The 17579-nt window shown below is 35.6% G+C and overlaps 1 protein-coding gene across 1 annotated transcript in view; it reads right to left on the reverse strand.

Annotated features, from left to right (window-relative positions):
• Positions 1 to 17157, reverse strand: part of LOC106458450 — a 125094-nt gene extending 107937 nt beyond the window's left edge. The window contains exons 1-2 of the mRNA XM_022384661.1: positions 17139 to 17157; positions 3845 to 5134 (exon numbers count right to left, since the gene is read on the reverse strand). Coding sequence (XP_022240369.1) covers positions 3845 to 5125 — 1281 coding nt within the window. The 5' untranslated portion in view covers positions 5126 to 5134; positions 17139 to 17157. The remainder of the gene's footprint in view (positions 1 to 3844; positions 5135 to 17138) is intronic.
• Between the last annotated feature and the right edge of the window lie 422 nt (positions 17158 to 17579).

Below are 17579 nucleotides of genomic sequence, written 5' to 3' on the forward strand. Positions count from 1 at the left end.
TCCTTATTCTATCATTTTAATGCACAATATTAAAGCTACGCTTTCTTGCAGGAATTATGTGTTAAATCAATAAATCCTTGACTATTAGAAAGAATTTTACAGGGTTAGACAAACAAACTCATGCAGACATAACTTTTTTAATAAAACTACACGTAAACAATAAAGTAAAGCAATGGTGCTTATAATAGTGTACAGAGTATTAAACAGTTATGAGAGTTCAGTGTATGATACCATTTTACAAACTGAAACAGAAAAATACAAATATTAACAATAAAACCTGTTGTAAAGAAAAAGTAGATAAAAGGTGTTTAAAGCAGTTTGTGAAACAAACTGAAGCTACATTATTGCTAAGTAAAGTAAATGTAAAGTTATAATAAAGGCAAATTTAGCTGAATATGCAGAAACATCTGAATTTATGTTCACAAAGTGATAAACATATGGTTTTGAATGAACTGCACATGATATTTTAGACCTAAATAAGTTGAGAAAGTCCATAGAAATTGTAATTAGTGTAATGTTCATTTTTTTAGGAAATTACATGCAGATTAAGTGTTGTTTGTGTGAAATACTTTGCAAATAAAAAAACTAAAGCTAAAATCAAAGCCAGTCGTCACGTGATGACAACAACATTATGCCATCATGTACCATACTCACTGTATTAAAAAGTTTGATTAAGCAAAAATCAGGTAAGGTAATTCTGAATGGAAAAGCCAATATGCAATCCATACTCCTTGGACAAATGCCTTTCTAACAATATGAGATTTGTTGCATTTGATCAACAAATTTGCTATAAAAGTTATGGACAAACAAATGTAAGTGTATTATTTTTATAAATTGTATTTTTTGTAAGATGAGATTTTATCATATATTGTTTACATCAAATAGTATTTCTTTGTCTTGTGTATGTCCATATGTTTAAAATATAAGACTGCTTGTAAAATTATACTGTTGTGTTGTTGTAAAATACTCTGCCCAAAAGAAGGCACAAGCCAAAACCAGAGGTGTGGGGGGGGGGGCAATTGGTCCCAGCTCCCCCCTGAAAAAATCTAGGCATATTGATCACATATTATTTTTCAGCTTTTATATATAGTAAACTCATTTTATATCATTCAATTAAAAATATAACTTCTATAAACACATTTGATTTCTTTTAATCACTATTTTATTAAAAAGTTAGATCAATTTCAGCTTTTTAATTAATTGCCCCCCCTTAAAATTTTCTGCCATCATTATCCCAGGTTTTAATAAGATAAAATAGTACTTCAACTTATTGTATTAAATACTTTATCATTCGAACTTGACACACGATAGAAAATACCATAAGGAATTTCTTGAATATTTCTTTACAGTGTGTACATGCATACAAGCAGCCTATGTATTAATCCTAATAGTAACCCAACTATGAAAATTAAATTGTTTTAAACCACAATGATCAGGTATAAAGTTAATAAGCAAATAACACTTGTGACTTAAATACATGGATACTTACTACATAATAAGTAACTAAATGATACAGCTTAAGTACATCCTGTAAATGACTCATTACAAATGCTGTTTAAACTAAAACTGTTTGCTGAAACTCAGCCAGTTGGATGAGCTCTATAGCTGCAAGAAAAGCCTTGCTGGGACTGGTTTACCTATTAGCAAATTACACATGCTATTTTATACACAAAACCCAAAAAATATGTTAGTTAAGCATGAGGTAGTATCAAAAAACAACACTCTTAGTTGGATGTCCCATCACACTTGTTGTCAAAAATGTTCCATAAACAATAGAAATACATATAACCTTGTTTAAAAACTTTTCTTTTCATCAAAAAATCTTAACACAAATGTCATGGTTTAACACAATAAATTACATTACTATATGTATACCTACAAGTAAAATATTATTTTAATTTTCTAATCTTCTTACCACCTTATGCTGTATGAAATAAAACTTTTTTTGTGACTTTTTTTCTTAAAATATTAATAATTAATGAAATTCTGGCACATGTATGCCTTTCCTTTTTTTATAATACAATATTCCATAATGGCTTCAAAACATAAAATTGTTAATACATCAACATTAATACTTTTGAACCTATGCAAACTGAATATATAAAAGATTGTAATAAAAAGAGTAATTTCAGATCATGTGATGATCCTAATTAGCATCTTCCAAGTTCAACCACATTTCCTAACTACCATCTTTAAAGATCAATCACATTCTCAAAACAGCATAACATTACTACATGATACGTGCAAGTAATTGATACTGGATGAACATAACTACATTATAAGACACTTCAATCTATCTGATAACCAAGAATCTTTCTCATGTAACATGTGATATGACTCATGGTCTGTTATAAACATGCTCATGTAATACTATTGCTATAACAGACCTAATTCATAATACTTTATACATATACATTATACTTTTAGACACAAGTGCATGTATAATTGCCTAAAAAGAAACCAACTGAAATCAGCATATAACTACCACTTAACAGTTGTGTATGTTTCTTACTAAGTTACATTATACAATAATATAAAAAAAAGTGTGCTGACCAAGATGAAAATAAACAAGACTGGATTTATAACACACATTTTCTTAAAAATATAAATAATTAGATTTATGATATATGCATTTCTAACTCAATCTTGCCAAAGCACATACTGACTGATAAGATCAGTCACTGTTATTTTTCATGAAAAGCTTTCAACCATCAAAGTAGTACAATACCATATCTACACATACATATATCATTCAGATAAAAAAAAAAACTGACAGATTACTGGATACATGCACAGTATATAATATAAACAATCATTATTTCTAGCCCAAAATATACCTTCTACACATAAAAAAATTTGTAAAACAAACATTCAAATCTGCTGAAACGTACTAAAACACACTGACATACAGGGTAGTCAAGTCAATCCATCTGAAGATACTTTAACAGTTAATGTGAGCAGACTACTAATTTAAATGCAAAATCATGCCTGAATATAAAAAAATAAAAACTTAACAAAAAATTTTAAAAAATAAGATTATAAAGCATTGCATTTATATAGACATTAAAAGCTTTAAAGTTAGATGACAATAAGAAACAAGCTGATAAAATTTAAATTTTTTGTTGCCAAGATATGGTGACAGTAAACAACTATGGAGCTGTGATGTAAGTATGCAGCAGTAACAGATTTCACTCTTTAAGATGTGATGTTTTGTTCTAACTGAAAACACTGACCATTAACATATTTCCTTGCTGAAAGTGTATCCGAGGTAGATATTTACCTACCCACAGAACAAATAGCTAGCACCTCAGCACTACTACAGAAAAGATTTTGCGAGGAAGAAATCAGCCAGATGAATTGCTTAATCCACCTAATCAAAGAAGAAGATGAAAAAAACATGAGATGCAAAAGAAACTCTACAGCAAAAAAAAGACTATTTCAATTGGCTCTAAAGGTAGTGAAGTTAACATCACACTGCCTGCACAGGACAAAGGAGAAGAATAGCATGTGAATGATCATACAGAGAAGAAACTGAAGGGTGGGTTTTCCACACACCCTTCCTAACAGTCCAAGTCTTTGGAAGGAAAAAGTGGTCTGCAAAACATATCCAGATTAAACCTGATAATTTGGTGTACAATTTCTATGTCTCTATGGTTTTAGTATTTTAAAAACTGTTTTGGTTTAATGTCACCATCATTTAATATAAGCTTGGCAAAATCATTATTAAATAATCCAAAAATAAGAATGTGTCTAATTGAAAAACTTTATACGTGCATTTATAAATATTTGGTAAAAAGATCTGAAATACAAAAAGCTATGTTAATTTCTACATACACAGACTTACATCTGAGTCAGAGGAATAAGACACCACATGCTCTTCATGCACAACATGCTCCTCCAGTTTGCTTTTTCCATGCTCCATATAGGGGGTTGCGACTTGCTCTGCTTCGATAGCATCAGGAAACAACTGCTCTTGCTTCATAATTGCCTTATTTCTTGGGGTTACATCTTGCTCAATATCTACTTCACCTGAGATTGCATCATATTCCACTTTTGCATTAACAGGGGTTATATCATGCTTAGTTTCTGTTCCAATTGGCATGAAATCACACTCAAACTCCAATTCCCTTGGGGTAACAACATGCTCTACAATTACATTTGTTTGAAATAAGTCATGCTTATTACTTGGATTTTGATACAAATCATGTTCTTTATCTTCTATTTTTTTAAACAAGAATTTATCATTTGTTTTGTTTGCATGCTCTAACTCATGATTTTCATTTATCCATTCTTCTCCTACACTTCGATTTCTGTGTTCTTGTAAATTTGATTCAGTAACAAAATCTATTAATGAGTCATGTTCTTCACTAATACTATTTTCTAGCAAGTCTATTACTTTATGTTCCTCACTTTCATAGTCATCATAAGTATATGAGTAATTACCAGTGGCCTGTATGAGATAACCATCATCACCTGTACAAGTATCAGTTTTAGAGGTTGTGGTTAAAACTGTTGTGATTGGAGATACATCTTCCTGAGTATAAATTATGTTTTCACTTTTGGTGAATGATTTAACATCATTTTCTGGAGTTGGAAGATGATATATATGAGCAGTTTCTGGTGCTGTAACTCTTTGTTCTGGATTTGCAATAGAATTTACATATTCTTTAACAGTTTTGCTTTCATTAACATCTGAATGTGTATCTGAAGAATCTATATCAGACTCAGAACCTGACCCATCGCTAGGGGTTTGTTGTTCATCACTTGATGATTCAGAATCCTCTCTGTCTCTAAGTAAAGAATCTCCTACATATTTTTTACCTGATATGTGTGATCTGTTTTGTAACTCAGATGTTGAATTTTGTGTGTTTAAACTGACTTTATCATGATTTTTCAAGGACAAAAAATCTATTTCATCATTTTCAATCTGCTGATCTGCTTCATCACCCTCAAGCCCACTGGTAATGATACTTTCAGAATTAGATTCTTTGAACTCAAAACTCAAAGGATCAAAGTCTAAAGTTATTGGGCTGTTAAGAAATTTGGTAGCATCAGGCGAATGAGGAGTATGATGGTTACTTACAGAGACATCTCCTATGTCTGTTAGCGTCTCCACTTTTGACATGGTTCCTACCTAATAAAGAAAAGAAATAAATATAAGTTATACTTTTCCTATAGTGAAAATTTATTTCCGACAGGCACTTACTTCTACTCACATACATAGCTATTTTCATTGAGTGCTGCCCTCTATTTGCAAAATTTTTTTTCTCATGCTACAAGTCTTTCAGTCCCACACTCCCCTCGATTCACATGGTTTAACTGATTCTTGCATGCAAACTATCATGCAACAAACCTCCACCAATACAAGTGCCACACACCTACTTGACTCATGTGACACCATCTATACTATTCTACCTAACTATCACTTCAAGTTTAGGCAGAAACTGAAGTTCCAGTTGACAATGGGGAGGAAGAGTTGGAAGTGTGAACGGAAGTAAGGAAAATCATAACTTCTGACATGGTACCTTAATCTGCTCACATAAGTTGTGAGAATCCCACACTGAATAGGTGGAGGAACCAACATATTGGAGAAAATAGAAGCATCCTTTGAAAGCATCAGAAGGACACCCTAATGAAGGAACCCTCTAATAAGAAGAATATATGTGGGAGACTTCATCACTTCTGTACCAGATAAATTCTTCGCCTAGACACGGAAAAAATATATCACAGATCTGGGTGGAAAATTGTAAGGAGCACATCCCAATAGGAGAGAACACAGGTTAGACAGTGATTTGAACCACACCATGTAATAATTTCAATCTCCCTTATGAACAGAATGTGGTTAAATTAAGGGTAATGCCTCAAGGTGTAGAGTAGCTAGGGCACAATGGACCGTACACAACAAGTCAACTCCATCCAAAACTTGACCACCGGGAACCAACATCCATGCAAGGGTAGGACAAAGATCATACCATCAGTAAGTCAACTACAATCCAAAACTCAACTGCCACAAACCAACATCCATATGGGGGTAGGATGAGGGATAAAAATCATCACAACATGAGTGTGGGCAATAGGGTGATTGTTTCAGTTCTAAATCCAAAGCTCAACCACCGAGAACCAACTTCCATGTGAAGTTAGGATGAGGGATCTCAATCATTATGACAACTCACTCCAAAGCTAGAACATCCCCTCGGAAAAACTCGCAGGACATCTTGTCATCTACACCAGTAGATGACCACTGCCCTACTCTCAACTGAATGGAGTCTATTGTTTTCATTGTATATTTCTCATTCAGGAGGATATACCTCCATGGTCCACCACCATAGCAGTTTGGAACTGGAAAGTAGTAAGGACTCTCATACTCCACTAGAAGAAGTGAGGGGAGAAAAATGCAGTGGAGAGTCTGAAGGAATGTTCACACCAGAGACAATGCAATGCACTGGATGACCACAAAACCCTATTTTGAAAAGCAGACCAAACATGATTTATTCAATCTAAGGTATGGCAGGGATGGGCAGCAATCTCCTACTGCTTTATTCATGAAGTGCATGAGTTAGTATGGTTCAGAACAGGCATATTCATAAAGCAAATATATCAAGGGGAATAACCTACAAGCAATCTTGTGGAACATCCCATCTCTAGTTTATATGATTGGAATGAACAACAAGTATTATGTGGCCATGGAAATTGTGAAAGTTAAGTCAACATGGCTGTACAGCATAGGTTTGGTTTGTATAATTGTAAGAGATTGAAGTGTACCTGGACGGGCACCACTCATCAGAGAGTGGGATCCTGGTAAAAACATGGGACAGGCCCCTGAAAATAATATATATATAATAAAAGAAAGAAAACTTACCCAGTTACAATCACACCAAAGTCTGAAGAAATGGCAACAGACGGAAGACGATAACCCAACAGGATGCAGATAGTAAGAGATGAAAATATGCTGAGTGGTTCACATGCCTACTTGAAGAATTTCCTCCAAAGGATGACAAAGATGAGATGCCAGGGAAAAAGTAAGGTGCCTAATCTGATGGGAAGATACCTGGAACAAATTAAGGGAAGAAGGAGACAAGGAAGAATAAGCTAATCAAATTAAAATCCAAACCAATTGGTAAGGGTGGAAGAAGAGAGACCACAAACAGAGGATAGCTGCCAGGGAATGAAAAGGTGGGAATGGTTATTACAAAAGGAAGCCATGTGGGCAATATAACAACGAAGAGCACAAACAATACATAGAAGTCTATCTGGATCAGATCAGGAATAGAGATGTGAAATGGAAGGTAGGGAAATCAGCGAGAAGGAGGAATTACCCTCCTGCACCACCAAACTTTTGGGAAGGAAAGATTGATCCATGTAAAGGAGAATATAAGAGGATTGGTACAGAGTTTGTGAAATGTCGATGGTAAACAAATCCGAACAATGACGTCCACAGGCCAAAAGGAGAAGGAAATGTGCCTTAAGGGGTAAAGGAAACATGGAACAAGATGACAAAGGTTCAAAAAGAGGTAAAATAATGCAGTGCAGCACCATATTGACATCTCAATCTGAAAGGACCACACACCTTGGAGGTTGACTAATCCAGAAGAAACATGACAAGAGTGATAAGGTACGAGAGGTAAAAACTTTAGAGTACTGAAAAAAACAAAAATTGTGAGATAAGGCAACCTGATAACCTGTGATCAAGGAGATAGAAGTCCCTTGATCAAATGACTGAGTGAGGAAATCCGTAATAATAAGAACAGTGGGATGAGCAGAGGTAACCCCCCAATCCAAAGACCAATGGCAGAAAACATTCCACTTATATTTATAAACCTCCATGGAAGAAGAACAAATATGCCAACAATGAAGCTACTCACCATGACAAACTGGATCTCTTTGCCAAGAACCATATAAAAACCAGGCATGAAGGCAATGGGTAGGAAGGGCTAGATGAACTACCTGGACTGAGGTTGCCGTAGAAGGGATGAAGTCATGGGAAGAGGCAATGGTGGAGCAAATTGGATCTGGAACAGTCTCAGAAACCAAGGTTGGGTTGGCCAGTTAGGGGCAATCAGAGGGACTTGACATCGAGCGGTGTGGATGACAAAAATCATCCTGGAAAGAATTCAAATGGGAGGATACACATAAAGGAATTTGTCTGTTCAATCTTGACTGAATACACTGACAGCCAGTGCAAGTGAATAAGATACCAGAGACCAAAACAGAGGTGACTTGGTTGTGAAGATTGTGGCAAATGCATCCAAGTGTGGAGTACTCCACTAATTGCATAACCACTGGAAAACTTGAGGATCTATAGAGCACTCTGTCGATTAAATGTTGTCTAGATAGGAAAGATGATCTGTAACATGGTTGAAAGCACCAAGTACATGACACACAAGGAGATGAATACCATACATGAGTGGTGTGGATGATAGAAATCACCCTGGAAAGAATTCAGATGGGAGGATACACATAAAGGAATTTGTCTGTACAATCTTGACTGAATGCACTGACAGCCAGTGCAAGTGAATAAGGTACCAAAGACCAAAACAGAGGTAACTTGAGGATCTATAGAGCACTCCGTCAAATAAATTTTGTCCAGATAGGAAAAATGATCTGTAACATGTTTAAAAGCACCAAGTACATGACACACAAGGAGATTAATACCATACATGAGAGCCCAAAAAAGGAGATCCAACGTTTGATCACATAGGGAATGAGAACGAGTGCCTCCCTGGTGATTGATGTATGCCACCACCATAGAATTGTCAGAATGGATCATAACCAGACAATTGCTGGCAATATGAAGAAAATGATCCAAAATCTGATATAAGGTGAGAAGCTTCAGGATATTGATACAATAAGAGCTCTCAATCAAAGACCATTGACCTGTAGCTACTTGTTGCTCGACCTACACTCCCCCACTCATGAAGAAAAGCACCCATAAAAATATATAAATCCAGAAGAGGGGGAGGAAGCAGAACATCTGATGAAGAGTGAGCCTTTTCCAACCACCAATTCAGGTCATCTATTAGGGTAGGAGGAAGAGTAATAGGAACATCCAAGGGATCCCATGCAAAGTTCCACTGGTTGTAGAGAGTCTATTGAAGAGATCTCATATGAATATAACCCATGGGGATAAGTGCTGCCATAGAAGACAAAAATCCCCCCACCCCCAAAAAATAGGACCTGGTAAGAAGTGAGGACAAGAGCTGTAGGATAGACACGAGGGTAAGATGAAAGTAAGAAAATGGACATGGGATAAACAAATAAGATAATCAGGGTCCACCCTTAAATGGGTAAAATTTATTCTAGGAGCTGAGAATCAAGGAATGGAAAATCAGCCTAATGGTACGCTAAAACAAACTCATTAGAAACCTGCAGATGGTGAGGCATGCTAGTGCACTCATGGAACTTAAATACAAAATGTTCATTATGAACCCCAACATCAATGGAAGGAGGAAACACAAAATACTGAGAGGAAGGAAAATCATGTAACAAGAAAGGGAGAAGATTATAGGAAATCGGGGAATGGGATGAAATGGAACAAACCTGTGAAATCATGTCCACAAAAGCCATATGAGGCCTAGTTGTTCCCACAGTATGAATTGTGGAAGACACGGCAAATTCAGGTAGAGGAAAAAGGTTGTCAAAAACTTCATTGTCCCAAACAGGTTTGGCATGTTCTGGAGGAAAATGGGCAACATCAGGAGAAGAAGTATGGTTCAAATAACAATCAATATCTCAATGAATAACTGCTGAAATTCCGTAGTCAAGGTCCCCCCCACCTGAAGCCTGTGTAAATGTGCTTGTAGCAGGTATAACCTCCAAAGTGGTAACTTGAACTTCAGAATTCATTATTCCAAAGGAATAATCAAACACAACTGTGTTTGTAAACAGTACGAAAAAGTTTATAATTAATGACCAAGTTCTCTAACTGGGTAGAAATATAAAACAATTCCATTTCGGAAGAAGTTACAAATTAGTACTACTGAATAAGAAATAGTAAACTTGATATCAGCAACTCGATACAAAGATTCAAAACTCTTGAAAAGAGCACAAACTAAATGTCCAAACATGAGCACTGCCAAACGAGAAGTGATAGTTAGGTAGAATAGCACAGAGGGAGTCAAGTGAGTCACATTGGTGTGTGGCGCTTGTATTGATTAAAGTTCGTCACATGATAGTTTGCATGCAAGAATCAGTTAAACCATGTGAATCAAGGGATGTGTGGGAGGGAAAGGCTTGTGGCAAGTAGAGGGCAGCACTGAACAAGAATAGCTATGTATGTGAGCAGAAGTAAGGTACCCTGTTTGAAATACCAATGCCTTTATTTAGAAAAAAAAGGTAGTGTGACATGAAACATTTTTCAGTATAAACTCAAACTCTGGATAGCTGCAAAACATAAGTGTATATACAAGTAAGTAAAAGAATGAACTTTATAAACATAAAATAAAGAAAACGAACTCAATAATCTTCATAAAGATATCAACCAACCATCCCAATGAAACTAAATGTACCAAGGATTGAAATAACTGCTTGTCCATGGCATTCCAGTGGTATTAAAATCCATTTAATCTTGGCCCTTGAGACAGGAAGGTATTTGGGTTAGTGTTTCTTCCTTAATTGGCAATTTTACATCAACAGGCCTCACTAAGTAATATTAATGTATCAACAGTTGTCCAAATTTTCATAAATTCTTGCAATAGTTAAATTGCAATAAAAATATAATGCTCAATGAATCTCAAATATAACAGTCCACAATTTTAACTTAATACTAAGTATAAAACATGTCACAATTAGTACTTACTAAAAATATCGGGAATGTGTATGATGTCAGTGGCAATTTCAACAGCTCACTAACTTAAGGAAGTTTACATAAGAACCAAGGAGTCAGAATTCAATGAATAAAACATACATTTTGTTTACTTCTTCCATATGTCATAATTACAAGAAAATAGTTGATCTTTTCCAAATGATGGTAACAGTAATTTTAAAAGGTCAGCTTTCAAAGAAATATAACATTTTCAAAAGAAAGTAGTTTGAAATTTAACTTGTATAGTTTCATAGCTGAATTCTCTCTCAATTAACCCCAATATTTTTCATCATTTCTTCAGTTGCCTCCTTACATTAATTTGTTCTATTCCTAGTAAAGAGAGAGAGAGAGAATTAACAGTAGAATTAACTGAACTTTGATCCATTTCAATGGAGGGTAAGACGGACTAACTCCAATGCAAGCTCTGGTGTTGAATGGTGCAGGGTAGCTACCGGACTGCCTCATGCAACTAATTAGTTTGATTTAGCAACAGCTTTTTTTATACTTCTTTTCTAATGTAATCATTGCTTAATCATTCCATTGTACATATAGATGTATTTCTATGGTTTATCTGGTTTAACCTGATGTTGGATGACACACAACATAGCTAGCAAGCTTCCAATAAGAACTCATTATAGATGCCATACAGTACTTTTCTCAGTACAGCTTAACTCGGTTAATTGATACAACCAGTAACCAATGAGCAGCAATTGCAAAATTTGTTGTTGTTGTTTTTTTGTGGTTCATCCTTCATGATTGAAGAGAACCATCTTCATCATCATCCAATGATTTTGTGTGTTCGGAGGTGACTGATTAGCCCGATCCTGGCTTGAAAATGTCTGGCTCAATAAGGGCAAGACAACAGGGGGGCTAGTGTGTTTTGATGGTTGCTTCCTATAGCTTTACGTGTTGCATGCTTGTTCTGGGCTGTCAAGATGCGATGTTGTTCATATGTGTCTGTTCCCTTTGTGACAACAAAGAATGAGGTCAATGATTAATCAATTATTATATTCCACTAATCACCCAGCTCTAATAAGGAATAAACAAAACAGTTAGTTTCTGTAAATATTCTAGAAGTGCATGATATATATCTAAAACTTCAATGAAGTGAGACTAGAAACAAAGACTGTAAGCATATTACAGTGCAAGTCTAGAAAAGAAAACTGTTGAAAGTACAATAACCCATTTATCAAACCAATTCAGTGAATTTGTAATTGACAACATTTTAGAAGTATTTAACATTTTTGATCTGCAGGAGTGGAAGCTTTGTTAGTTTAAGGTAGTGTATCCAATCATTTTGTGAATGTTTTGCTTCCAAAGAAATTTACTGTCGTGAATAATAAGCTGGAGTTGAAAAAACTATGCAAGATCTGTTTTCCTCACAGATCCTTCACTGGGGTACTATGACCCATGGAATAGGATACTACTTAGGCAATAACTGGATTCAGTGACATTTTGGTTGTAGTTTAAGTAATCCTAGCACTAACAGTCCAAACACTAAATAGAGAGCTCATTCTAATGTTTTGGATGAAAAGTGACTGGAGATAATGACTGCATTCTATAGTTGTGATAAATAACAAAACAGGAAAGTATTAAAACTGCAGATGTTTCATGTGAAAAATGTGACCTAACTTAAACCACAGTCATGTGGTGGAACACTGAAAAACAACATAGGCAGCCCAACATTCAACCCTAAATTCTCAGAGAAGCTTGTTTTTACAGTAAACCAAGTACAAAATCACTATCCAGTCTTAATGCCAATCTGGCTAAAGATGAAATTAATATAATTATAAATTGTATAAAGAATAACTATTTCAAAAAATAAGCATCAGAATATAATTGACATATATACACAAAGCAACACTTGTTTATATTCAAAAGGTTTTCCATCATTTAACTATTTATAAACTGACATATGCAACAAATGCAAATCTTGCTTGTTTGACTGCATTTGTGTCAAGGAAACATTACATCTATCTAAATTGATATGTTGGAATACTTTCCTTGGAATAGGTTGCACTTCAGAAACATAGGAAGCAAAAGTCTTGGTTAGGAAATAATCAAACAAAATGTGGATGAAAATTGGAGACCTTCAACTACTAGTTAGTAGTACATGGTAATAAAAAATAGTGACTATTTAACAATCAGACTTACATTATCCTATAGATTAATAACCATGACAATAATGTTCAATTCAAGCTAATTTATTTGTATTAGGAGAAACCTGGAACTTAAATGAGGTCATTAAAATCATTAGAAATGTTAACAACCTGCTCATAACTAGTGGTCTGTCTAATGGATGGACTGAGTAAGTTGGAGGTGTAATCTAAATTACTAGGGGCAATAGGTTTAAGCTTTGGAAGCCTAGATACAGACTCGTACTTCTGAAAAATTATTTTCTATTCAGAGTTCTAGTTTTGTGAAATGGTTTGCCAGATAATGTATAACAAAAGATTAATGGACAACAAGGGACATATTGGTCCATCTAGACCACAGGTCGGAAACCCTTCAAAGAAGAAGAACCATTTTTTTCTTTATGTCTAAGACCAAAACATTACAAGAGCCACAATATGCCCTAACAGTCTAACCTAAAAAAAAAAGGTCCCTTGTTGCAACAACAGTAAATCTTTGGACTTACTACACTAAAACCAGGGGATAATTCTCATCAGTGGCCACACAGAATAGCCCAAAAGCCACACAACTCTCTTTAAAGAGCTGCATGCAAGCTGCAAGTTGGCGACCCCTGATCTACACCATAACATACCACTAAAAAGAAACCTATAAGGTAGCTCTTATCATTAAAAGTTATTAATTTCCTATAAAAATATACTTCTGATAGATGACAACCCTCCACCAATAAGAGTGAGACACACCCTCATGATGCATGTGATTTCTTCTACTCGATTCTACCAAAGTATCACTTCAAGATTAGGCAGAAAAGAAAAGCATCGGTTTTCAGCGAGGAAGAAGAGGGCAAGAGAAGGCAAGTACTTATCAGAAGTATATTTTCAGTATAGGAAAATAATAACTTCCGATACAGTACATTACCTCTTCTCACATGTATAGCTAGAATCCCTAATTGAATAGGCAGAAGAACTGATGTGAGGGATAGAAAATAAGTATCCTTCAAAAGTTTCTGAAGAACACCAAAGAAGTGTGATCCATTGGGTGAGGAACACACGTGGGAGACTGCACCACTTCTGTATACTCTGCACCAAGTGTGGAAATAGGTGTCACATACATGGGAGGAAAGTGGAAGGAGCACAACCAAAAAGACAGAACAACCGGTTGGGTTGGAAATCCAAATCACAGGATATTGGAAGCTCAACCCCATAGATGAACCATCTACAGACAGTCAACTCTACTCCAAAACCAAGAGGTATCAGGATTAGAACCTCCGACCCATGGTAGGAGGAGGGTCCACACCATCTTCACCTGAAGTTAAATAGAATGGAAGGATATACTGTGCAAACTGACCTATGAAACAAATCCACAACTAAGTTTGGTGTGACCTGCCACATAGTCAAATCTCTTTCTACCATCATTTGGATGTTGGGTTTCCAGATGTGTGGTTGGTTGTGGATTTGTTTCATAGATCAGTTTGCACAGTTTGGTGTGACCTGCCACATAGTCACATCTCTTTCTACCATCATTTGGATGTTGGGTTTCCAGATGTGTGGTTGACCTCAATCAGACTGGCACTCCACTAAAATCAGCCTCAGGCAATGAAAACACTAGGGTGGAGCATGAGATGAAGAACTGTTGTCCCAATCAGCATCATCCTCTGGATAGGACCACACAAAAGCCAGAATGTAATGCCACCCTCCGAGTTCCAATGCTCAAAGTGGATCGCCTGTAAAAATATATAGCATCCTTACCCTCCAGATAGAACCACAAAGAAGCTGGATGCAACATCAACCCACTAGTGATCTTGTGGAACAACCCATCTACACAGTGTGTGTTATAGGCCATGGTATACATCATGGCCATACAGTGCAGATTTGAGATATAGGAAGCATACCTGGACAGGCAATGCTCGCCACTGAGTTAGATCCAAATTCTAAATGGGACATACCCCTAGAGGGAAAAATAAATATAGAAAAGGTAATTTATCCAGTCACAGCCACAACCGAAGTTTGAAGGATAGCAAAAGTTGGAAAGCAGTACCCTGACAAGGAAGAAACAGCTACCCAATGAAAATAATGGAAGATGAATGTATGAGGTGGAGGCAGCATGCCTGACTGAATAATTTCCTTCAATGGACAACAGAGGTGTGACTCCAGGAAAAAGGAAAGGTGCCTGATTGCAGAGTCCACACATGAATCCAAAGACTCTGGAAAATCTTCAAAAACAAACAAATGGAGAAAAGGAGCCTTCTGGAAGTCACAAAGATAATGGGAAGGTAGATGAACATGTGAAAAACATAGTCCTTCCCAATCAGATCCCAACAGCAACGAAACCCTGTGTGAAGGGACAGGGCTGAAAAGGACAACAGTGCCAATGAGGAGTAAGGAGAGAAAGTTTATCCCTCAAAATACCTCTCAGGGGATCAGTGGAGTGCCTCAGAAAGGAGATGTATATTGGACAAGTACTGTAAGAGAGCTGAAAAGGTAAGATGAAGGTGGGAAAAAGAAATGGATAGGATTATCAGGGACAGCCCCCAGATGAGCAAAAGTGACTACCTGCTAAGAGTTGAAAAAAGCATAAAGATCAGAAGTCTATGGAGGATGAGACATGCTAACACCAGCACTCAACTGAGAAACAAAATGCTCGGCATGAACCATGATATCAGGGAAAGGAAGGAAAACAAATGACTCTAATGGCAGGTGTCATGTTAAAACAAGAAACAGTATCATATGAAAATGAAAAAATGGAACCCACTAGCGAAAGCAAATCAAAAAAGGCAGAGTTAGGCCTAGTAGATTTTGTAGGAGATGCATGGGAAGGCACACCACAGGTAGGAAGGAAGAAAGAAAAACTGTTATAATCTTCCTCATCATGAATAGGTTAAGTAATGCAGAAAGAAGCTGAACATTGTTGGGAGAGAAAAAGGATGCCTCATATAATGATCAATCTCCCGATGAATGATAGCCGGAAAATCCATAGTCAAGACCCCCCCGATCTGAAGCCAGTAATGGCATTCAAAGTAGCAATAATAATATCAGAAGTTTCAAAACAGAAACATTGGAATTCATCTTAAACCATGAAAAAATCAAAAATGAAAAGAAAAAAATGAATAAACAAAAGTATGTTATCATGGCAAATTACTACAGACAAAACTATCTATTGCAACTAAGTCAAGTAAATCACTATTTCTCAAAACACAAAAAAAAGAGCTCAAGTGAAAAACATCTGCACTTGATGAGTGCCTAACAAGTGTAAGTTTGGTAGAATCGAAAAGAGGGAGTCACATGCATCAGGAGGGTGTGTCGTACTCCTATTGGTGGAGGGTTGTTGCATGATGATTTACATGTGAGACACAATTGAGCTACATTGATTGTGAGATACAAGGGAATTCAAGGCTTGTGGCATGCAAAAAAGCTTTTGCATATAGATAGCAGCACTGAATGAAAGCAGCCATATGTGTGAGAAGAGGTTATGTACTGTACCGGAACCCCTTATTCTACCTTGTATAGATTCAGCTTTTTTGACTACCACTTTCTACTTCTTCAGTCATAGCAATTTACTAGACTGAATGAATGTTTCTCCTGCCAATACATGTTTAACAAAACTGCACAATCATCACTAATCCAAATTAGGCAAATGTTCAAACATAACAGCATGAGATATACATAATACAGTGTAGGTAAGATGTGAGTCATGGTATGCTTAAAATGGAGTAATTCTTTAAAACATCATGTTTGTATCAACATTAATTTATCTCTGATTTACAGTTTACAAATAATAATGATAAACTTTTAACTTTCACAGGAAATCTCTTTCCTCAACAATCAATATTCTTTATACACTTAGCTAGCTTAAACAACTTGCAAGATGTAGCACAGTGTTAGTCTTTAATTTAGGCACCATGATACAGTTATGTATGGACTGCAATATAATTTACATTATGATTTATAACCATATCTAAAAAACAAGTGCTACACAATATTAATATAGCTTATAAGTTATATGACAACATAATAACATACACTGATATAGAGGCTACAAGCTAAAACAACTCGCTGTCTAAATCCCTAAACTACTTAATGTTCATATTTGCACTACCACGTACAGTATAATGCCATCAATAACAATACCATCAGTATAAGTAACACATTTTACAAAAAGAAGTCATGATATATATCAATCAGAAATAATAAGGCAAACTTAAACTTACAAATAAGTTAGGCACCCAAGTTTTATTAGTTTCGTTTTCACACCTTGCATTGAATTACTTCTTTCAACAATAACCGGTAAAGTTTCAAGGAAAACCACAACTTTTTTTTTCAGTGTTTACAATCTGCTATTGGGATCTGGGCGTCGCTTTTCTATCAGATGATTGTAACAACAGCATTTTATAAAACATTGTGTAAAGCCATTTTGTGTCTTGCTTAGAATTATCAATATAGTAAACCGTGGAATATGTTAAGCTTAGCATTAAGCTAAATAATGCTGAATAATAAGACCTACTTTTTCATTTTTCTGACTAATTAGAATACTCCTACGCTTGGTAAAGAATGCTTATACAAACATATTAATATATCATATAAGTAGAAAAAAGGGAAAACATATAGGAAACAGTATATTTACATTATGTCGTATTCCTTTAAATACATTT

This window comes from Limulus polyphemus, unplaced genomic scaffold (genome assembly GCF_000517525.1).
Source record: "Limulus polyphemus unplaced genomic scaffold, Limulus_polyphemus-2.1.2 Scaffold465, whole genome shotgun sequence".
Lineage (NCBI taxonomy): Eukaryota > Metazoa > Arthropoda > Merostomata > Xiphosura > Limulidae > Limulus > Limulus polyphemus.